This window comes from Chelonia mydas, chromosome 2 (assembly GCF_015237465.2).
Source record: "Chelonia mydas isolate rCheMyd1 chromosome 2, rCheMyd1.pri.v2, whole genome shotgun sequence".
Lineage (NCBI taxonomy): Eukaryota > Metazoa > Chordata > Testudines > Cheloniidae > Chelonia > Chelonia mydas.
The window spans coordinates 208,309,040-208,332,874 of NC_057850.1; the positions used below are offsets into that span (position 1 = coordinate 208,309,040).

General features: G+C 40.3%; 1 protein-coding gene across 3 annotated transcripts in view; it reads left to right on the forward strand.

Moving 5' to 3' along the window:
* The window catches only part of DGKB (diacylglycerol kinase beta), a 500,939-nt gene that overhangs the window by 87,292 nt on the left and 389,812 nt on the right, over positions 1–23,835 (forward strand). For 2 of the 3 annotated variants that reach the window (XM_043541125.1, XM_037890594.2), the window contains 2 exons: positions 18,200–18,276; positions 23,073–23,093. In XM_043541125.1, the coding sequence (XP_043397060.1) occupies positions 18,200–18,276; positions 23,073–23,093 (98 nt within the window). The remainder of the gene's footprint in view (positions 1–18,199; positions 18,277–23,072; positions 23,094–23,835) is intronic. The other variant, XM_043541126.1, reaches the window with a different exon arrangement.

Sequence of the window (23,835 nt, forward strand, 5' to 3'; positions counted from 1 at the left end):
TTTTGGCATACAAGGTGCATGGAGAAAAATACACTTTCCCTGTAAAAAAAACATTGAGTTGAAATGTTGTTGTAGAAAGTTGAAAGTTAGCATCTTGCAATAGTGCTGAACAGATTGCATGATCAAGCTCATGTAGGCCATCTACATTAACGGCTAAAGAGTCCTGTGGCACGTTATATACTAACAGACGTATTGGAGCGTAAGCTTTCATAGGTGAATACCCACTTCATTGGATGCATGCAGTGGACTTCATCTGATAAATAGCACCTAATGTTTTATTGGTTGAACGTGTACAACACTTTGCCACTGGCTAAATTATTAAAGTACATATCTGAATAAAGATGTGTGCTGGACCATTATTAAAATAAAAAATTATTTGAGCAATAGTATGTAATCACACAAGTCAGGACTATATCATAACACATGCTATCATGGTTACAGGGCAAGTTGGCTCTGATCCCTTGCTGATTTCTCTTGCACCCTAGAGATGTTCGGCTTGTGCCCTTACCCTTTCTTGAGGTAGACTCGGGCAATTCTCCCACCCTTAGACTGGGTCCCAGTCTACTGAATTGACCATGATTTGATGTGGATTACTCCAGCAGGTCTGATCAGGTTCAGGATCTGCAGTCCTTTTCTTTGGGAGCTTGTAACCCGTGAATTGTATTGACCCAAAACAGCCTTCTTGAAACCAAAATGTTCCTACTGCTAAACAAACAATAAAGCATAGCATAAGAGAAAATGGATTTTAAAAACAACAAAAGGTCTACAATTCATTTCTGTCTTACCTAAATCCTGGGCAGATTTAACTTTCCTCCAGCCTTAACTTAGGTCTCTCTGCCATGTACTTGAGAGTCTTTCTTTAAATCCAGACAAAGCTTTTTGTTCTCAGTTGTCCCTGGGCTTGGACCTTCTGTCCAAAACACAATTTGTTGAGCTCTACGGGAGGTGGAATCATCTCCACCAGGCGAGTTGCTCTCCCATTGTCATGTAAGGCCCCCTGCACGCACATACACACCCCAAGTGGTTGCTGAGGGAAGTCTTATCCCAAGTCATTGTCCTGCCTTCCTGATTTTTTTGTCCAACAGCTGCTGTTAAACTAAACAAATATATTCATACAGTAAACATCCCTTACAATTAGACAAACATATAGAATATATAATCAAAAATTATTACACAGCAGCTTCAAATCCACCAAGATGCAAATACTGGTGCAGAGTTGAGGTTCTTCTTACAATCATAATTTCCTAAATTTTGAATGCTTACACATGAAACCTTATTGTTTTCCATGCATAGTAGGGCATTTTTTGTTATAGTAGTATTTTCATTCCAAGAAGGGGGTCTGTTTTAATTTAATAAAGCATAACCCTTTAGAACATCAGAAAGATAGGTGATACAGGGACAAATGAGGCCTCCAGAAACTTTAGGGGGCTGGATGGTCTAAAATGTGATATATTTTCCTGCGCTCCTTTTTGGTCTTTATAAATGACTTAGCATTGCTGAAGGGCTGCCTCTTATATGACTCCTTAGTGATAACCCTCTTTTCGAGAGAGAGAGATGAATTGAACAGATAAAGGGAGAGATGAGCTAGAAAAACAAAGGGGAAAATAATCCCTTTTTCTTCCCAGAAACGGACGCAGTATTCCAGGAGTGGGTGCACCACTGCCAAATACAGAGATAAAATAATCTCTCTACACCTACTCAGAATTCTCCTGCTTATGCATCCCAGGATCTGATTAGCAGTTCTGGCCACAGCATCACTCTGGGAACTCATGTTTAGCTGATTATCCGTCACAACCCAAAGTCTTTTCCAGTCACTGCTTCCAAGGATAGAGACCCCCATTATGCAAGTATCGCCTACATTCTTTGTTCCTAGATTCATACATTTATATTAACTATATTAGACTGCATATTGTTGGCTTGCACCCAGTTTACAAAGTGATCCATAAACCTATGTGGGTTTGCATTAATTGCATTGTCCTCCTTTAATTCTTTATTAATCTAGTCCCATAGCTGTTCCATTATCTTGCATGGGTTGAATGCCAGATTGACAGACCTATAATTACCCAGTTCATCACATTTATCCTTTCTAAATATTGGCACAACATTACCTTTCTTCCAGTCTCCTGGAACTTTCCCAGTGTTCCAAGGCTTATTGAAAATCAACATTAATGATCCATCAAGTTCCTCAGCCAGCTCTTTTAAAATCCTTTGGTGCAAGTTTGTCTGGACCTGCTGGTTTTAAAAATGTCTGACTTTAATAGCTTCTATTTAACATCCTCCAGAGATATTAGTGGAATGAAAAGGCTATTATCACTATATGATGAGATTGTATCATCTGTTTTTTCCCAAGACAGAAATACGTATTGAACACTTCTGCCTTTTTTGCATTACTGTTGATAATTCTACCATTTCCATATAGTGATGGACCAACATCATTGTCAAGATTCTTTTTTTCCTAATATATTTTTAAAACTACTTATTGTCCTTAACTCTGCTGGTGATAGATTTCTCTTGTCCTTTTTATTCTTTTTTTTCTTTTTTCAATTTTCTGCAATTCCTCATTTCTGATCTACATTCAATACTATCAACTTGCCCTTTCTTCCTCTTCTTATGTAAGACCTCAGAGTTACTTATACCTCAGGAATGGAGGTTGTTTTCGTAACTCTGAAATGTTCGTAACTGAAAAAAATGTTCTGGTTCTTTTAAGTTTATGGCTGAACATTGACTAAATACAGCTTTGAAACTTTACTATGCAGAAGAAAAAATGCTGCTTTTAACTATCTTAATTTAAATGAAACAAGCACAGAGACAGTTTCCTTACCTTGTCAAATCTTTTTCTAAACTTTCCTTTTATTTTTTGAGTAGTTTACATTTAACAAAGTACTGTTCTGTATTTGCTTTTTGCTTTTTTTTGTCTCTGCTGCTGCCTGATTGCTTACTTCAGGTTCCAAATGAGGTGTGTGGTTGACCGGTCACTTTGTAACTCTGGTGCCCATAACTCTGAGGTTATATTATATATATATAGAGAGAGAGAGAGAGCATAGCTGCTTTCAGTTCCCCTCTAAACCACGTCAGTTTCTGAACCAGCACAGCCGTCTTCCTTGATTGTGACTTTTTTGGGTATCTAATAAGGTGGTGGTAAACAATTCCCAATGATCGTGCACATTTTGCTGATTAAATTCTTCCTCCCAGTTGATTTGGCTCATAATTGTTTTCAGCATTGTGAAATTAGCCCTATTAAAGTACCTATTGAAATGTATATATTATTGATCTGAACTTTATTCTGCTTGCACAGTATAAATGTGATCAAGATGTCAGAAGTGGATTTGTTTCCAAATTAATCAACTTATGGTCTTGCAAATTTCTTGCCAGCAAAGCAATTCATTTGCTCATTTTCCTCCAGTGAGAATTGTCTTAACAGAGCCATATATGGCAAGCAAGTGGTTTCTAGAAAGTAGATAGTGTTGTTTTTTCTCATTCCCTTCTTTTGCTAGACATGGATGGAATTTGATTTCTTTGCTGTCTCTATGAACAGAGAATAATCATGCTTAAATCTCGGGGGAGACAGAACAGTTAAAACAGCAAAAACATACAAATACTTAGTAACAGCCCGAAATGTTGGATTATAACTTTATGAACAAATAGCACATGATTTATCAATTGCTTCCTTTCATAAAACAAGCCTTCATCTATTTTAAGGATAATATATATCCTATACATCTTAAAAGCTTTTGTTGATATCATAAGCAACAAGAGTGATCTGGGTGTCTGTTTAATGCAAATCCAGCTTCCTCTATGTACTTCTCGGGTATTTCAGTACTATAATAATAGACATAGAGGGTCTGATATACTACTGTGTTACTTCAACTTTATCAATTCCATAAAAGTGGAAAAATTCAGTGGTTGACCAGGTTCAGAATATACAGTTTGGTACATTTGGGAATTCCACTGCATTTGTCAATCTAGCCATTGTCACAAGGTCATGTTCTTTGAGTTCCTTGGTACAAGGAGAGGAAGGGAACTCTAACCTATACCAGCATTGCCAACTCTTGCGATTTTATCATCTTGTGATATTAGATATTTTATTTACAGCCTCAGCTCCAGGAGGACTGACAGGATGGGAACCTGCAAGAATCCTCTGAGCCAAGAGCTGTCTCCCCATCAGACCACCTGGTGGGCTGAAGGGGAGCTGTGAGCCTTGGTTCTGTCACAACTTCATCAAAATGGGACTGTATTCATTATACATTTTGATTTGGCACATAAACATTCTCTGATGGGACAAACCTTCCACAGGAGAATTTCCAATCAGCTCTACTTTACATAACAGGACATAATTTATTATTTACTATCTAGTGTGAGGAATTTTTATTCCTTTTTTAGAACTGAGAGAATATTTTTTGGTGAGAAAATATTCTGCTATATCATTAAGATTCTGAAATGTACTTGATTTAAAGATGAACAACCATAGCTCATTAAAATCAAGGTAACATGGTCATTTAAAACAATAACATTTTATTGGAGAAATTATCCCAAAGGAGGGATAAAACAGGTCAGCTTGTGAAAACCCAGAATTACCTGGGGAAAAATGAAGAGTTTGGGAACACTTGTGATTTCTGTTTGGCAGCAGAGAAGGACTCAAACTACTGTAATGAAAATGCTGTTATAGAGGAAGTTATCTGAAATACATTTTTGAATGTGTAATTTTTAGTATCAACACAATTATCTATTTTTACTGTTACACACACAATAAATAACACTTGCTGAGAAATACAGAGTGAAAGTCTGGCCCCACTGAAGTCAATGGCAAAACTCCTATCTTACTTCACTCGGGTCAGGATTTCTCCGCCACACGTTTACACACATGATTAATCTCCATGGTTATTTTGGTGGAACTTAAATATGCAGTGAAATTCACCTGGGTATGGTGTGCCAGTGCAAAGCTTATTCTGCAAATGCTTACACACATACTTAACTGAAATCAGGTGAATAGTTCCACATAATCCTTCATTTCATCCCAGGGGTCAAGAATCTGAATTTTAATTACTACATTTTCTTTTTTACACGTCCTCACAGCGTGTGTGTTTGTCTCTATAATATATATAATTGAAAATCCTATTCACTAATTCTTCATAAGTCACACTTAAATATTAGACAGTCAGTTTTGGAGTTCTGAAAGTAGGGGTCAGAGGGAGAGAGGGCACTGAAACAGCAAAGAAAACTTTTGAAAAAATCAGAAACAAAACAGTTTTTCTAAGACCCATATCTCAAGGATAATCAGTACAATGAACCTCACACTCTTTAAAAAGAAAAGAAAAAGAAAAAACTTTTTTTTTTTTAACCAGAAATCATAAATGACAAATTTCAGGAAAAAAAAAATTTCCCTTAAAAAAATAATTAGGATGTGTGTAAAGATAAGTATCTGGGCTTTTATAATGGAAATTGGTTCACAGCCTTATTTATGCAGTCAATAGCATGGCTCCTTGATTTAACGGTGGTATGATTGTCTCATTCTGCCTTTTTATAAAGCTTTATCTTACAGATACAGACAAGTACTGTGAAACATGGACACAAATGAACAGAGAATGAGAGAAAAGTGACTTAGGGAGAGCACCACAGAGTCACTGACCTTTCATCGCAAATTTCAGGTGTAGGTGCGCAAGCATGCTCGTATCCCCTCCAATTAATAAGTCTGCAAGTACTTGAACTTCTTTTCATATTACAGTGTTCTTGTTATAAATAATAATATTATATGTGTTTTGGATGATGGGGATGTGTAGTCTTTATTCCCAAGGACTGTATTATCAAATGTCCGCTACTTTTGGCCACCAAAGAGCCATTGCTGCTGGAGGAATCTGTGTCTGTTCCAGCCCTAACCTACCTAGAAATTTCCTCCATGCCAGGGAATTCACAAGAAGCTGGATAAGGCTGTCTTACACTGCCAAAGCAATCTTAGTGGAGAATGTAGCCTCAAATTTGTTAATTAACAAAATATGCACAGAGAGAGCCTGAGGTTTCCCAGAATTCTGGAATACTTGTTTCTCCAAAACAATTTCATTTAAAATTCTCCTTTTCACTGTTCATCCTATTAGCAGTATAAAAAAGCTTCTTCTAATTGTTTTGAGTACATATAATGAAAACAAAGATTGTTGGGCCTGATGTAGTAAGATTTGGAAGCCTTTTCATATGTATGAAATATGGTGGCCAGTGCCATGTTTGGAAAATCTTTCTGAAAATTCTTTGGAGGCTTTCTCACCTCCACATATTCGGGATTTTGGAAGGTTGCTGAAATTTTTTGTGTCCCTGCTGTATTAGGCTTCAGAATGGAGGTGCAGGGCTAGAAAATGACTTTTCATTTCCTATTTATTGTAGGTGTCAAATTCAGTTACAATCCAATAAGGAACTTGATTATGAACAGTTCTCATAAAAATTGAAGTACACATCTGGATTTTTAATTGACATGACTCGTACTCTAGCTGTTGTTCAGTAGAAACTACTGCAGTTCAGGTTGCAAAATAGTTTCTGTTATATAGCCCCTTGTTTTCACATTGTCTTCCAAATTATTCTCTTTTTGGGGCTTAAATATTTCTTGCTTGCTCTCATTCCAAAGGATTTTTTTATTATTATTTTGGGTGGTAGTAAGGAAAATCTGATCAAAATTTCCATCGTATTTGAGTTATCTGGAAATGGAAAAACAATACATTGAATCCAATTCTTAGGTACTCATTTTCTCTTGGCATCAAAACTATGCTTCACTGAAGAGAGAGAATTAAAACAAAACAAAAAACAGGAACCGTACTTTTTAAATGTGGATTACAGCAAATATGGTTTGGAATGAGCATGCAATTAGTTTTCAGTGAGAACTAGCATCTTTGTTAAATCTGGAAAAGTTGGTTTTAACAAAGGTTCTGAGTCTGAAAATTGCACTGTAGCATATGCAATATTACTATTTCTATTGTTGTAGATTTATTTATTCTGTCTTTAGACTATTCTGAAACAATATTGCTTTAGCCCAACCCTCACTGTATACCCTGTTCTTTGAACCCTTGTTTTTTGTTCTAAAGTAACATTTCTGCATTTCCATCCCCCATTCTACCTACACCATCCTTCCTGGCAGTGGCACTATAGCAGTGTTCTTCCCACACTACCGTCATGGCAATCATCCTGTGACGTTCCACTCTGGTGTTATCTGAACCGGTGATCTGCTAGGTCACTCCAATCCTTGACTCTGGGAGCCAGCCTTACCCTGCTGTGCCTCCATCTTGCAGTGCCCAGTTATGCCCGCTGGATGCTTATATGAGTTCATCAATTTAACAAAGAAATTGATATGTACCAGGCTTGTTATCCCAAGGGGAGTCTCTGACATGCTTCAAACCAAATGCACTGCTTCAGGTAGAATAAACAAACAAAATTGTTAACTATAAAGATAGATTTTAAGTGATTATAAGTCAAAGCACAAGAAGTCAGATTTGGTCAAATGAAATAAAAGCAAAACACATTCTAAGCTGATCCTAATACTTTCAACACTTCCCTGTTAACAGTTTTTGAGACCTATATATTAGCCAGTTTTAAATACATTAATGTGTTACATATTGATTTTTGTATCATTCTTGTTTCAAGATGTCATGTGGTACCAAGCCAAATGCCTTATAAAAGTCTAAAAATATCTTCATCAACTACACTTTCTCCACCGCTGCCCCCCAAAAAGAGATCATTAGTTTGACAGGATCAGGTTTCCGTAAACCCATGTTTATTGGCATTAATGATATTATCTTCCTTTTAATTTTTTATTAACTGAATTCCATATCAGCTGTTCTGTTATTTTGCAGATGTCTCCTGATGATGTAGCGTTAGTGTGGGCAGTGCTTACGTTGATGTAACTTACGTTGCTCAGAGGGGTGTCCTTTTCATACCCCTGAGCGACACAAGTTACATTGATTTAAGTGGAAGTGTAGACCAGTCCATAGTTGCCTAATGCTTTAAGTCAGGCGTGCTCATGTGCTGCATGTAGCTCTTTTACAGTTAACATGCGGCATATGGAGCCCTCCCCGTCCCCGCCCCCATTCTCCATCTACCAGATTTGTGGGGAGCTTCTGCCCTGTGCCAGAGTGGTAGGGGGTAGGGGCTTCTGCCCTGTGATGAAGGGAGTTTCAGGGCTTTAGCCCTGTGGGGGGATGCTGGGGCTCTGAGCAGGTGTGCCGAGGCTTGGGGCTTCAGCAAGAGCGGGACTGAAGCCCCAGCAGGCATGTCCCACGGGGCAGAAGCCCCAAGCCCTGGCAGGCATGCCCTGTGGCTCTCAAACTTCTGCAGATTATCTTATGTGGCTCGGAGGGTCAGTAAGTTTGGACACCCCTGTTTTAATTCTTTACACTTCAAACTAGCCTTATATCCATTTTTGTGCGTGGATGGTAACTGCTACCGGTTTGCCTGTGTTTATTCCAATTACTAAGTATTGTGCTCCTTTCATTACTTTTCTGCATATCCTACTCTTCTTGATAGTGTTTATACAATATATGTATGTGTGCTTTGTCTGTGACCATCTGTATCTAAAACAGGGGTGGGCAAACTTTTTGGACCAAGGGCCACATCTGGGAATAGAAATTGTATGGTGGGCCATGAAAGCTCACAAAATTGAGGTTGGGGTGCAGGGGTGGTGGTGAGGGCTCTGGCTGGGGGAATGCGGGCTCTGGGGTCGGGCTGGAGATGAGGAGTTTGGGGTGTAGGAGAGTGCTCTGGACTGGGACTAAGGAGTTTGGAGGGTGGGAGAGGGATCAGGGCTGGGGCAGGGGGGCTGGGGTGTGGTAAGGGGTAGGCTCCGGCTAGGGATGCGGGCTCCAGGGTGGGGCTGCAGATGAGGGGTTTGGGGTGCAGGAGGGTGCTCCAGGCTGGGATCGAGGAGTTTGGAGGGTGGGAGGGGGATAAGGGCTGGGGCAGGGGATTGGGGCATGGGGAGAGGCTCAGGAATGCTGTGTCCAAGTGGCGCTTACCTCAAGCAGCTCCCAGAAGCAGCGGCATGTCCCTTCTCCAGCGCCTAAGCAGAGGCATGGCCAGGCAGCTCTGCACGCTGCCCCGTCCACAGGTGCTGCCCCTGCAGTTCCCGTTGGAGCGCTGCAGGGGGCCATTGGAGCAGGGCCTTTGGAGTGCATAGGAGCCAGAGGGGGGCCGTGCTGTGGCTTCCGGGAGCCGTGTGGAGCAGCCCACTCACTCTGGGCTCCAGCTGGAGCACCGGATCGGGGCCATGCAGCTGCTTCCAGGAGTGGCGTGGTGCGGTCCCCGATCCTGTGCCCTAGCTGAAGCGCTGGATCCGGCCTCGGGCCATAGTTTGCCCACTCCTGATCTAAAAAAAGTCCCTTCTCCAAATTAACTGAAAGACAAAAGTAGCTCCCTCATATCTAACTCTACTTTTCTAAACTGTTCACCTTGCCCATAATTCAGCTTGCAACCTTATGTACTAGCTGTATTATGATCTTTTTGTCACTGCCAACCTTTAGCCTACTAACTCCACCAAATCAAAGCTAATTCCTGTCTGCTCTGCACTGTTGTATAATAATCACATTGGATGATTCTTGTACCCCAGCTTTTGTTATGTGTTGTAACCATTTCGACTAGGGTCTGTGTATCTAAATACTGATTATTTTTGAGCAGTAATTGTTGTATGCATGTGAATTTGCCTGAGACTCATACTTAGCTCTCAGAATATTTTTTTTCTGAAGACAGAAGTAAAGAAATAGTAATGGTTTAGCTAGCTTTTGTTTTAAATTGACTGCTTTCAATTATATTGTCCTATTAAGTTTTGTCCTAAACTGTTCTTTCATTAAGTCTTGCTATCAAGTTGAATTATAGTTGTTGTAATTTGATTACTTCATTTAAAATTATACTTCATTATCTGATTCTATTTATTTCAATTTAACCATTTAATTATGTTAAAAATTCTCAGATACTAGTTAACCTTAATTAGGGTAGACAAACTGTTGATGCTGTTAATATCTTAAATAACCGAGTAAATACCATGGTGGTTGATGCTGATATTTTTTTGAATTTTATATTCAGTTTAAACTATTTGTTTGTTCAATATTGTTAACTAACCTTGTTTTAATTTATTTTATATTTTAGAATTTCAAGTTTACTTAAGAGGGTGCTTTAAGAGTTGCTACATTGTATCAGTCAGTATTTTTCTTTTTATTTGAAGTACAGTAACACCCCACTTAATGTCCTCTCATTTAAAGTTATTTCGATCTTATGTCCCTGCTCAATTACAGAACACGCTCCATTTAAAGTTGTACAATGCTTCACTATCACGTCGTTTGGCTGTCTGCTTTGTCCACAGCTGGCAGCCCCCTATCAGCTCCCCTATGCCCCCCCACAGTGCCTCCCGCCAGCTGGCAGACCCTGCGGATCAGGGCCTTCTCCCTCCTCCCCCCCCCCCCCGCCTCCTGCCCACGGCAATCAGCTGGCTTGCGGCGTTCAGGAGGGAGGGGGGAGAAGCGAGAACTTGGTGTGCAGGCTCCCCCCTGCCCTGCTGCCTCCTGAAGTCTGCAAACCAGCTGATTGCCATGGGCAGGAGGCAGAGGAGGGAGGGAGGAGGCTGTGCACTGAGTCTTCACTCCTTCCTGCACCCTCCTGTACCCTGAACCTCGCAAGCCAGCTGATTGCCGCAGGCAGGAGGGAGGGGAGAGGAGGGAAAACGCAGCGTGCCTCCGCCCTCCCTCCCCTGCCTCCTGCCCGCGGCAGTCAGCTGGCTTGCGGTGTTCAGGGGGCAGGGGAGGGGGGAATGGGGAACCTACATGCCGCATCCTCTCTCCTTCCCCCATCCCTCTTGAACGCTGCAAGCCAGCTGATTGCTGCGGGCAGGAGGCAAGGGAAGGAGGGGGAGACGCGAGGACGTGGTATGCAGAGTAAAGGGGCAGAAGCGGGGGGAAGAAGAGGCGGGTTAAGGGTGGGGGCTTGGGGGAAGGCGGGGAGTGGGCGGGCTGAGGGTTGAGCCCCCCACCCCTGGTGCTTGCAGAGTAGGTGAAGCTGCTGCTGATGTTGCGCAACGTGCTTCTCCTAGCTTCCAGCACCTTCAGCCTCCTTGCCTGCCTCAATGTCTCCAGTGCCAGTGGGCTGTGCCTGTGTAGGGTAAGGCAGGGGCACTTCCGAACTATCATACTGTACTGTATGGCAAAAAAAAATTTCCCTGGAACCTAACCCCCTCCCCCGTTTACATTCATTCTCATGGGGAAATTGGATTCACTTAACATCGTTTCACTTCAAGTCGCATTTTTCAGGAACATAACTGCAACGTTAAGTGAGGAGTTACTGAAGCTCATTTGCATACTTCTTGTTTTAATTGTTTGGTTTCTTGTATCATTTTTGAATACTTGAATAAACAGTTGATTTCAAAGTCAAGTTAATTTGTTTATTTTGTGGCATTCCTTAATGTATAGGAGAAAGAATTAATTATTATTGTTCTTAATGACACATACAAGTTACCAAGGATTCTATCTCTTGATTTATTTTCCTGAATTAGTTGTAGGAGAAGCAATTAATTCTAATTATTTGTTTTCTCTGAATTATTAATTTTAATAATTGTTTCTTTTCTTTTTGTGATTTTATTTTTAACGTTACCTGGTACCCATCTCCTTTCTGCCCCACAAAAGTACAAGGCCAAATCCTGCTTGCCCTGCTTATTTGGATATCATCAATAATAATATTTTAATAATTGTATTACCATAGCACCTGGGAGCCCTAGTCATAGACCAGGATCTTATTGTGGTAGGTGCTGTGCTAGTCCCACAGACATCAGTAAGACTTCTTCTCATTTTACTCACATGAGGATTTGGCTCATAACGAGGTCACTGTTGTGTGTGTGTCAGGGGAAGGTAATGTCGAAGCTTGGATAAATTGTTTCTTGGGATCTTTAAACTGTATTTCCATTATTTCTTTTAACAAATTCAATAGGGAAGCTGTACATCCATAAAGAGAAAAAACAAAGTCCAAAGAAACTCAAGAGAACATATTTTCAGGGATATAAAACTGTGCAGCCAAGGTCTCAAAACACACAGAAAAAATAAATAATAAAGGGATTACTGCATACTAGTTGTAATGATAAAAACAGAAAAACAAAACTGGCCATAATTTTTTTTAAAAGCCACAAGCTAATTAAAAACATAATTAAAAACCTAAACATACTCATTTTATTTCAACAGATAAAGTCTGATGTGCAAATGTTTAAACTCCAGAGGGGCTTCCTACAGCCGTAATAGTATGTACTGGAACCACAGAGTGGTTAGATTGGCATTCATTTTGGATGATTGTTTTTTCCCCCCCTCTCCTGAGTAATGTACCACAGTCTCTTCACCTCTACATACTAGAATTTTCATGCATAAATGTATGTATTTAAGAAAAATGGCAGTCTTGTGTTTAAGATCATGTATTAGGACTGAGGAAACCTGGATTCAGTTTGCAGCTCTGCTACAGACTGAGAGCGTGGCGTTGGGCAAGTTGTTTAGGCTTCATTCCTGAAGACTTGTTCATGTGCTTAATATTATGTACTGTGAGTAGTCCCATTAAAGTCACAGGCCCCTTCGTTTGTACGGTTAAATGTGCAGAATAAGATCCTTAATCTCTTTGAGTCTCAGTTCCCCATCTGTAAATTATGAATCAGATGACTTCTTTGTCTGATGAATTAGATTGTAAGGTCTTTGGGGTAGGGATTGTCTCTCTATATGCGTAGGCAGCAGGTAGCTAGGGCTATGGGGAACTCAGTCCCCCCAAATCAGAACCACCCCACTGCCCATGCACACAGCCCAGAGCAAAGCTCTGCCTTTGGTGGCACCAGGGCCTGCTTGGCACTGAGCTGTCTGGGTGCCCAGTAGCAGGAGAAGCAGGGAGAGTCCCCAGAGACCAGCAGCAATTGGTGAGGCAAGTCTGTGGGGCCCTGGCATAGTGCTGCAGGCAGAATTCATCCCCAGTGTGGCCATCGAGCCTGCTCCATCCATGGTGTGGTGGTGGCAAGTCTGTCCCACATCTCTGGTCTCTGTAAGAAGAGCTGGGGCTGATGTAAGGGAGTCAAAGGGAGGAGAGGTGAAGAGGCTGCACAGGAGGAAGCCAGACATAGCGACAGCCAGCTATGGCCACTGGCATCGCCACAGCATTCCCTGCATTCTCAACCCCCTCCTGCCGTAGACCCCCACATAAACCCCTCCCACAGTCACCCCATTCTCCTCGCCATGACCCCCAAACCTCTCTGTCCCATAGCCCCCAGATAATCCCCAGCGCCCTGCTTAAATCCATCCAACCCCCTGATAACCTATCCCTAGGGTGACCATATTTTCCAAAGGGAAAATGGGACACTGAGTAGGTCTGGCTCAAGCTGCTCACCCATGCCCTGTCCCCCTCTCCACCCGCCCACACATGGGCTGGCCTGTGTCCTGCCCCCCCGCTCCTGCCACAGAGGGCTCTCATCTGAGCCCAGATTGCCCCCTGCATGGGGCTGGAATTGCTCAGAGCCCTGCCTCCCTCCCCTCACTCTCCCCGCATGGCTGTTGCTGCTCACCTGAACCCTGCCTCTCTCTCCCCACCCCCAGTGTAGCTGGTGTTGCTGTTCGCTGGAGGCCTGATTTCCGCTTCACCCCCCGCAGAGCTGACATCACCACTTGCCCCTCCTTCATATTCCTTTGCATCCTGCTAAGGGTGCGTGCCGCAGTTTTGGGGCAAAAGTGGGCATTTGTCCCATTTGCTCTTGCCACCTGATCATCACTTTTGCCAAAAAAAAAAAAAAAAAAAAAGAAGCCAGGACAGAGATTAAAGAAAGGGACTGTCCTGGTCAAAGTGGGATGTATGGTCACCCTACCTATCCCCAAAGAAACACACCCGACACAAGTTGAAATTGCCTACTTTGGATCAATCCATAGTCCTGCTTGTAGAAACAGTCTTTCCAGGGTAATTACTTGTTACAATGGTTTCCTCACAAAGAAGGATAATAATTAGTCATAGGATGATTAATCACTTTGTTTCCTTTTTGTATTATGCCTGATCCATATCATACTTTGCAATTTGTTTAGTTTTCCCAGGAAGCATTTACTCATTAGTTGTTTTAATTATCAGTATGGTTGAGAAGGTGTTTTGTTGGATCTTCCCGTTTTCACTGGCTTATAACTTTCCAAACCAATATTTCTTATTTTATTTGATGTGGCCTTCATGTAGCAATGAAGTTTGGAAATTATCTTACAATTCAAATCCTGTTACAGAAACCTATTAAAGCGAGCTGGGCTGAACATGCTCCCAGTATTGGTTTATGTTACCGAAACTGTGAAAGGAGAACTTGATTTCTTTTCTGATAGACTTAGTGAATGAAGGGCAGGCAATTGATGTAATATATTTGGATTACCAAAAAAAAAAAAAAAGATATATTGTCTCATGACATTTTTAAAAATTCATTCAAGTTGGCATGGATATTAATACTGTCCTATGGATTGAAAACTGCTTGAAAGACTATAAACAAGGGGAAATTATAAATGACCGTGCCTCAGTTGTTGGGAGGTATATTGTGTTGTGCCTAAAAGACTCCTGGGGAGCTGGGGCAACCTAGGCAGAACTTAGACCCTCATCCCTCCTTTTCAATTACAGATATGCAGAGTATGGGAGAAGTATGTCGTTAGACCACAGGGTCCAGCTGGCATGCATAAAGGGAAGGGGTAGAGATGCTATTGCTGAAACTTTCCCCATCTTAGTTCTACTTGAGATTTTTTTAAAGCATCACTGCTGGGAGCAGAATTAAAAATGTTCAGAAGTTATAAGAAACATATCCAACTTGTTGGTAATAGGGTTTGTATTAATTACAGTTACATATGTATATAATGTTTGTTTAAAGATTAATAAAATACTGCTGGGAAAACAAAAGAAGGAAGAGGTATAGCCATTTCTAATAAAAAGCCTTGACTCAATCTTATAGCACTTCAGAGAGGGGAGGCTTTTATTTGGGGGTAGCTTCTGGCCCAGAAAGGGGGAATTTTTATATTTCTCTATTCTACCTACCTGTCTTCCCACCAACATCAGCTTTGTGTTCCTCGGATTTAGTTTCAGCCATCCACCTTTCATACACTTGCTGATCTCAGTCAGGCTCTCAGATAGTTGGATGACTTTGCTATCAGCAAGGGAAGTGATTAGGATATAGTGCAGGTGTGTTCATATGGTTATTCAGCAGGATGGTCAGTAGAATAGATCCTTGTGAGGGATCTCGTGAAAGAGGAGAAGTTGTCCATCAGCAAGCTCTGAATGCGGCCCAAAAGGAAGGATCTCATCCAACTGAGTGCTTTCTCCGTGAAATTCCTCAGATGACTAAATGTTTGTAGGATCGGGGCCTTAGAGCCTGAAGTGCTTCTCTGCATGGAATAGGAGTTTTACAGTACTTAGCACATTGGGCCCCTAATACTGATTCAGGCCTCCTCTGGGCACTGCAATCACATTAATGTTTAATAATACAAATAGGGCTAATTTTGCCCTGTATCTGTGTTCTTAACATAGTGTATAACTCACATTATATGGTACTATTTTCCTTATTACAAAGATTTTTTTGTGTGTCTAGAAAATGAAGTGAACTTGTTTGGTGCATTTCAGATTGTGGGGCATCCACACACCATAGATCATGGAACAAGACAGCAATTAGCAACAGTCTTTCATTATCAGGGTGGATAAAAATCAATGATTTTTTAAAAAAAATTAAAAAAAAACATTTTTTTTATTTAAATCAGATTTTTTTGATTTAAATCAGATTTTTTTGATAAAATGCTTTTTGAGGGAAAAAAACTATCTAAAGATAGGATTATAGCTCAAAGATATCTCATCATGGAATAGGGATTATAAATTCTAAATCTATACTATGAGACAATATATTCATGTAATGTTTATGAAAAGTTTTGTAAATGAGTTCCAACAGTTCCTGGATTAGGGACCCAATTTTATGGGGTTCCACAGGCTTCTGTATAGATTATTTAGGTTAATCTTTCTATGTACCCAATGGGACTCAGCGCTCAGTCTAGAAGATACCATCAGAGATGCTTAGTTTTGCAGTTCTCAAACTGTGGATTTGTGTCTCCAGAGGTAACATTTTTGTTAACAGCAAAAATGTTTTTAAATAAATAATATATAGAGGTGAGAAATAACAGACCTCAGCTCTGTTGTCCCTCTGCAAATTTGTGTACACAGTCAATCGCTTACCTCTCTCTAAAAGTGCAGAGTTTCAAAAAGTTCAATGAATAGAAGATTGTTGGGGGTGGAATAGATCTGGACAAGGAAAAGAAGTCTGGAGAAAAATGTGAGAAGTGAGGGACATATGCTTGTTTTGTTAAAATATTATATGTTTGCTGTTGAAGAAAAAAATCCAGAATACTTAACGTTGTTGTTTTAGTTAAATAAAACAATTTAAATGCCTGTCTGGTGAAGTTCTCCTCCTAATACAGCATGGCAAGAAAATCCTCCAAATATTAATGATTAACCTGTTGAACTGGAGATAGTTTAGCTCCCAATGACTTCATAAATGTCTGCTTCAATTATCTTTGGTAAATGAAATAACCAGACAATCATTCATTTTCTGATACAGCTGTAAAACTAATCTGAAAAGTTTTCAGCATAAATCCCTATTTAAAAATGTGTAGTGTGTACCTTCTAAAAATGAAACCTACATCTATCTCTGAGTTGTGAAGAATATGTATTAAGCTTATAACAACCAATAAGAATGCACTTTTATGTAGAAAACCATGACTAAGTCAAGTCTTCCTGACTAGTGATTTAAATCATGATTTAAATCAAATCCACTCTGCTCATCATAGTGTCTTATTTGGCTATCCCTCAATACAAAGATTATGTCTGCCAAGGGGGTTCATTGATGGGTTCTTAGGGGGCTGAGGAGTCTTCTCTGATGGATTGCAACATTGTCATGGTGGAGAGGCTTGCTTGGGCTAAAGACCCTCAGAGCTATATTGTCCAGAGCTTTCATTATAATATAACTGTGAAAGCATTAGTTCTTACAGTGCTTGAACTGCTCTGAAATTATTTCCCTTCAGTTTGTAATGTGTTACAACCAAGACTTTTTTTTTTAATTACATACATTCCTCCTTGGTGTCATATTTCCCTTTTCAGGTCTATTTATTGATTTAAAGATGCACTTTCTTTTTTTAAATCAGTTTGCAGATGGTGAACTCTCAAAAGTTACCACAGTATTGTATTTTGCTGATATAACTTAAAAAAACACAGAGCTAGGCCTGCTATTTGTAACTTAAAGTGCCTGCTGAAAGCTATTTTAAGACATGACTGAGTTGTTAGTTTCTGTTAGCTGGTTGAAATAACGTGAGATGGTCATGTGTAAGTGAATGGCGTGTTTTGAAAGAATCTGAGTCCAGGGATTTGTATAGTGAATAGTTATTGAAATTTTTGTATTAATAGTGAGCAATCAGAATGTCAGTTGAAAATTATTTACCAGTTGTGAGTCAATACCTGCAGAGCATTCCTGCATGTGGAGTGCTTAAAATCATTCAATTTCAGTTTGAGATTTATAGCTGTGGGGAAAAAGAAAATACAAAAGTTAAAGAGCCATACTGCTGCTGCGGTAGTGTTGCTTTGCGCCATTCTGCTGGGGTAAAATAACTCTTAACACTTGCATAGCTGGCCCTGCTAAGAGAATATTTGAGTGGTGTAGAGTTGGTGCAATGGCTTCTGTGCCCTTCCCTGTGGCTGGTGTAGAGGGCTTGGTTGCGGAGAAGGGGCATTGCCCTGGTCTTCCCTGCATTCTGGTGTGTCCTGGCTGCTTTCATGACTCTTGTATCCATTGGGACCTATGCCTGAAAACATCTAGTTTACACTGAGGAGGACTAGCCTGATCCACTGCTGGCACAGGATCAGGGGAGTGCAAAAGTGACTTAAAGTCGCTGATGCAAACAACCTTTTCTGAAATGTATTATTCAACCACAGTCAAAGATTAGGTCACAGAGTGTACAATTTTTCAAATGTTTTTGTCTTTGTTTTTATTCAATTAGAGGGTACAATATGTTCTCTTCTTACTGCACTCGTAATTCCCATACTCCTAGAGGAGATTACGCATGCACTTTGAAAAGAGACTATATTCTCAACAGCACAAACCCAGTCTGAAACAAATAATGCCTTTCTTGACTACAGTTCATACAGTATAAATCAATTTCCTGTTATTTTTTCTGTTTTGTTCTAGACTCCACCAAGAAGATTAAGGATGTTCTGGAAGAATTCCATGGTAACGGTGTGCTAGCAAAATATAATCCTGAAGGGGTAATTCTTCTTTTTTATTAAGTGGTTTAAAAATGTGATTAATGTAAAAAATGTTTTAAAAAATGATGTGGCAGAATAAGCATTTATAAATAGATAATTATTTACAAATTTGCTGTTTGGAGTGACGCTTTGTGCTTTTGAAAGTAAAACATATACTCAAGAACTAAAAAAAAAGATTTATTTAACTAAAAGGATCTATTAATATGATCATTTCATAGAAGCATAGAAATATAGGGCTGGAAGGGACCTCAAGAAGTGATCTAGTCCATCATTCAAAAGCCATAGAACACTCATGTTTATTCTGATGAATAATTTATTTGTGTAAACAAAGTTACAGTTGCTCTTTTATTTAAAAAAAAATCACTTACAAAAATCTTTGAGGTGAAGTTAAGATGTTGCCACAGAACAATGCCTTCTGCTCCATATATTCTTTTTGGATGTGGGACTTCATAACACCAAATTCAAATTTAAAAAAAACTAGAAATGCTCAGGTAAGATCTCCTCACGTATCCATGAAGGAATGTTTAGGTTAGAAAAAACAAACTTAGGAAACTCAGGCAATGCTTATTTGTGGTGCTGCTTCCCATGCAACCTTAATCCTAGCCACATAAGGACGCAAACACCTTGTTGTATCATTATTTTGAGAGTGAGGAATATTTGCCTGAATTGCAAATTGCCTGAGAGTAATATTAGGAAATTCTACAATGCATTGTTAGGTTCTGTAATTGCAGTAGTGCAGTTAGACCAATAAGGAGAGGTAGCTCAGTGTGTCCAGCATGATTCCTGTATCAGTGTGGCTACACAAGCTACTACAGGGCCTTGAATATGAATTCTGATTTGGAGTTATGGCGGACACGGATATAATGCCCATTATTATTAGGAGGAGTAGGCGCACTCTGATGTTACCAGTTCCTATTGCAATCAGTGTAGGATAATTAAGGTTGTGTTAGCTCAAGTTTAACCACAAGTTACTAGGCTTCATGCAGGAATTATTGGGTGAAATTCTATGGGCTGTGCTGTGCATGAAATTGGACTAGATGATCACATTGGTCCATTCAGGCCTTAAAATATATGCAGAAGTGGGACCTTGGCTGGTTTTCATAAACTTTTTTTTAAATATTAACTTTCTTTAGTGATATGTAGGGAATCCTTAGCTGAACAGGGAGCTGCAAAATTTATGCTGCTTTTGGTATTGCCCTCAATTCTTGTAGGGAGTTCTTATCTATGAATATGGGATCTTAATCAGTATTTAAAATAAATATATATATTTAAGAAAAAGCATTTCTGTTTATCTTTAAAAGTATTTTTCTATTTAAACCTATGGAATAAAGCCACATACTACTCTTTAGCACATCCATATAATGTATATCAAAATAGCTAAATAGCTCAATATGTATTTTCCTTCTTGGCATATTTTTCTGTGACTTATATGGAATTCATAATATGAGAGCACTTGTGCTAAGTAAACTTTGTTGTGAATCAGTTCCCATATATATTACTTTGTATTGTATATATTAAAGACAAGAAACATTGGCAAGTAAACCAACTAAAGCCCCTTGAACTTTGAGATCTTCTGTGATACTTTAAATTGTGGTGGTAAAATGCAATAATAAGTAATTTTATCTGACCTCTGGATCTGTATGTATCTGTAGAGCAGTGGTTCTCAACCTATTTATCATTGTGGGCCACATGCACACAATATATATACCACCTGTATGGCCTTGAGGATGTCACATGGGCTGCAGCTGTGTGGTAATTGGGCGCCCGCGGGTTGAGAACTGCTGCCGTAGAGCTATGAGTTATCCTTGGCTGATCATCTTGAATCCGCATTATTTTTATGCCTGGAGTTATGCTATGAAACTTTGTAGTGTACTATATTTATGGAGATAAAAGAGCCTAAACAATCTCATGTTCCAGATTTCTCCTTGCCCTGTGGGTTCAACGCTGTATTCCACTCTAGTGCTGTTGTAGTGCAATTCTTCATTATATGCCACTTTAATAATCAGATTGCTCCAGTACAATTATTACCTTTTTGACATTCAAAACTGAGTTTTGAAATCATGGGGTCTTGTTTCTTCATTGTCTTTCACCTTGTAGAGTCCCATAAATCTGTGCAGAGCGGTCAGATTGGGAGTTAGTTCAGCAATGGAGATGATGAACTTGGCCATCAGAGGGTTATCCAACGTAGGAGGGGACCCTCCAGTGTCATGGACCTGATTGTAGTCAGCTCCTATGCCACTCCCTCTTCCTGCTTTTGGTGTAGGGAATGTGACTGAGGCTTCTGTACAGACCATTGATTCCCAGACGTCATTTCAGTCTCACTGTAGTCATTGTCAGCTGGCATAGTTTGGAGCAACCTTTTAGACTCGCTAGGGGATGAGCTCCTAAAACTCATCTCCGTTATTCAGGATTTATCTCAGCTAGTGCATGGCACCCACTGGCCCTTTAGAAGAGCTATATTGAAGAAATAGTCAAGGTTAAGTTAAGAAAGTAGATGGAGCCAAAGACAATGAAATGTTTATGTATAGCAAGACCAGGGCTCTGTTGTAACAAGACTGTTTCAAGGCAGGCTGTTTCAGCAATTGTGTGGCTCAAGGGGACATGCTGTGGCCATTGGATCTAAGCTGCACCTATGAACTGTGAGTTTGAGATCCTGCCTTTGTCAGAAACGTGAGAACACTAGGTGGGTGTGTTGCTACTATCTACCTGTGTCAAGGGGATTTTATACTTTTGGGGACATTTGCCCTCATTAAAGCTACTTTACAAGGGTATCTATTTCCTGGGGGGGCCCCTCTCTATGCCCCCCATGTGAGTTGGGGTCTGGAAGAGCCTAGTCCCTCTGTGTGGGAAGCTGAGAATAAGCATGCTTGGAACTTGCACCCAGTGCCAAGACTAAGGTGAGTCTTGGGCATGGGCATGCTTGGTGCACAGCACAGACTCACAAGTGCAGTCATTGGGGAGAGGAATAAGAACACCCACTGAGATTAATAGAGCAGTTCACATGTCTCAGAGCTATTGTTTAAAGCTGTATTGATCTCCCTGGGGTGTTCTCGTTTAGCTGAGAACATGTCATTAACATGAAATGGGCCACTTCATCTCTCTGAGGTTATGTTTACTCTGCAATAAAAGACCGGTGGTTGGCCCAGGTCAGCTGACTCAGCTCAGGCTGCATATAAAATTGTAATGTACTGTGACCCTCCCCACCTCTCAGGGTCCTAGAGCCCAGGCTCCAGCTCAAGCCCGAAAGTCTTCCCTGCAATTTTATAGCCACACGAGCCTGAGTCAGTTGAGTCACACCGTAAGCCTTCTATGCTGCATATGCTTGTCCCAGATTTTTGGGGTAGTGACTCTGCAACTCCATTCTCCTGCCTCTTTCTGCCTCCTGCCTCTGGTACATGCACACCTCACAGACTCACCACTTTCCCACCTCCGTATGGCCTGGTAGCATGAAGTGGCAAGGTGGAGTTGGTGAGAGCGTGTGTGTGTGTGTGTGTAAGGTGTACTCAAAGCAGCTGGTGTGTATGTGGGGGGGTGTTGGCGTAGTAGGTGTGCATGGAGGTGGCTTGGAATAACAGACATGTTGGAGGGAATGAGGTAGTAGTAGTGGAGTAGTGATCTCAGCAGTTAGTGGGGAATATATGAGTCAGAGCAAGTGAGGGGTGGTGTGGAAACTGTGCAGAAGAGTGTGTGGTGGAAAGAAGGGGTCAGAGCGGTGCAGTGGAGGATGTTGTGGGGTCTTCAGCTCTGTCTCCATCATCCCCCACATCCATCAATCAAACAATGATAGATACTAATCTGGGCCTATCACTATAGCATCTGAGCGTCTCACAATCTTTAATGTATTTACCCTCACAAGACCCACATGAGGTAGGGAAGTGCTGTCATCCCCACTTTTACAGATAGGAAACTGAGATACAGAGAGTCCAATTGACTCAACTGAGGTCACACAGGGAGTCTGTCGCAGAGCAAAGAATTAAACCTGGGTCTCCTAAGTCCCATGTCCTTATCCTGGACCATCCTTCCTCTCACATCACCCACAATGTCCGTTCCCCCTTCAAAAAATATCTCCACTGACTCCATACTTGTTCTCATATCCTCTGCTCAGCCTATGGGTCTCATGTTGATGCCTGCCTCTTCTTGGGGAGGACAGTTCAGAAGAGAGAACCAGGCTGTACGGGACAGGCAGAGAGATCTGAGGTAGAATTCATACCCAGAACACAGCTTCTATAGATACATCTAGAGTGGTAATTTTTGCTCTGAAGTAGTTTTGAGCATTTGTAGATAAATGGAAAAAGTGAATACAATCCCTTCATCCAAAGCACTGCTTTGATTTACTTATTGTACAAATGATAGGAAACGCAGCATTTCATCACAGGTTTTTAAATGGTGCTGACCAGAGACTATCCTTCTCTGCGCTTGCAGTTAAACTGCTCAGAACTGATTCAGCAACACCTGTTGCTGACATCCATTGTTGACCACAGATAACTTACACAAACTACACTGGGCTGAGGGTGAAAGTTTCAAGACATTGTTTTCATTGTTATTTTTCCTTGGATATCTATCATTGCATGGTTAAAAACCAAATGCTTGCACTGTCTAACTAATCAAGACTAGACCCATTTTTAACAACTATGCTAACATAAAATAATAGAATGTTTGTTCTCTTTCAAACCTGTTTATCTACAAAACGAAACTTTCAACTAAAATAGTCCTATTATAAAAACAGAGTCTGAGTGTTACTATATATACTGCATTAATATGTGTGTTCTCTCTTTCTTTCTTTGCATGCACTACAGAAACAAGACATTCTTAATCAAGTAAGTAATCTTTCTTTATTAGATTTTTTGTTATTACTAATATGAACAGTGATTGTTTATTTGCAGGGTTCCACTGAAACATTCATATATTGATAAATATTTCATGTGGACACTCTTTCAGGTAATGTATTATAATTTGAAGCTGAGAACAAGGTGTATTCTTACTAAAACAGCATGCTGTTTTTCATTAGGCGAATTTAACTTGTATCATTGTGACTGTCCAAAATTTTGCTAAAAGTGTAATTAAGAGCAACATGGAAAATTGAGGTCGGGTAATCAGCCACAAGATAATGTGTAATTTCTAGTGAGTTCTTGTAAATGTTTTCTGTTCCTGTGAGCTATTATTTTTTGAGAAGCATTAATATGATCACATAATCTTTTAATGATCAGACTGTGTCATTCACATGTACACTGGTGTGTGATACAAAGCCAGTTAGTCCCATAAACTATCCACATTTCAGAATTTGAGTAGAATATAAACTTTAGTGTAATTAGCTATATAATAACATTACCCTTTTGTGCTCAGAGCCTAAAACAACAAAATATATCCACTCTACAGTAGATAGCTAACCAGATGAATCTGGAAGTTGAAAGCTGCTTATGTCTTCCCTCTGCACATCTGTGCAAGGGCCAGAGACAATGTGACTCTTAAGGTTTGTAAATCCTGCTTAGTTCACAACTGAAAATGAATTTTGTAATCTTCCGTAATATCCAAAGAACATTTATTTTCCAGGTAACAAAA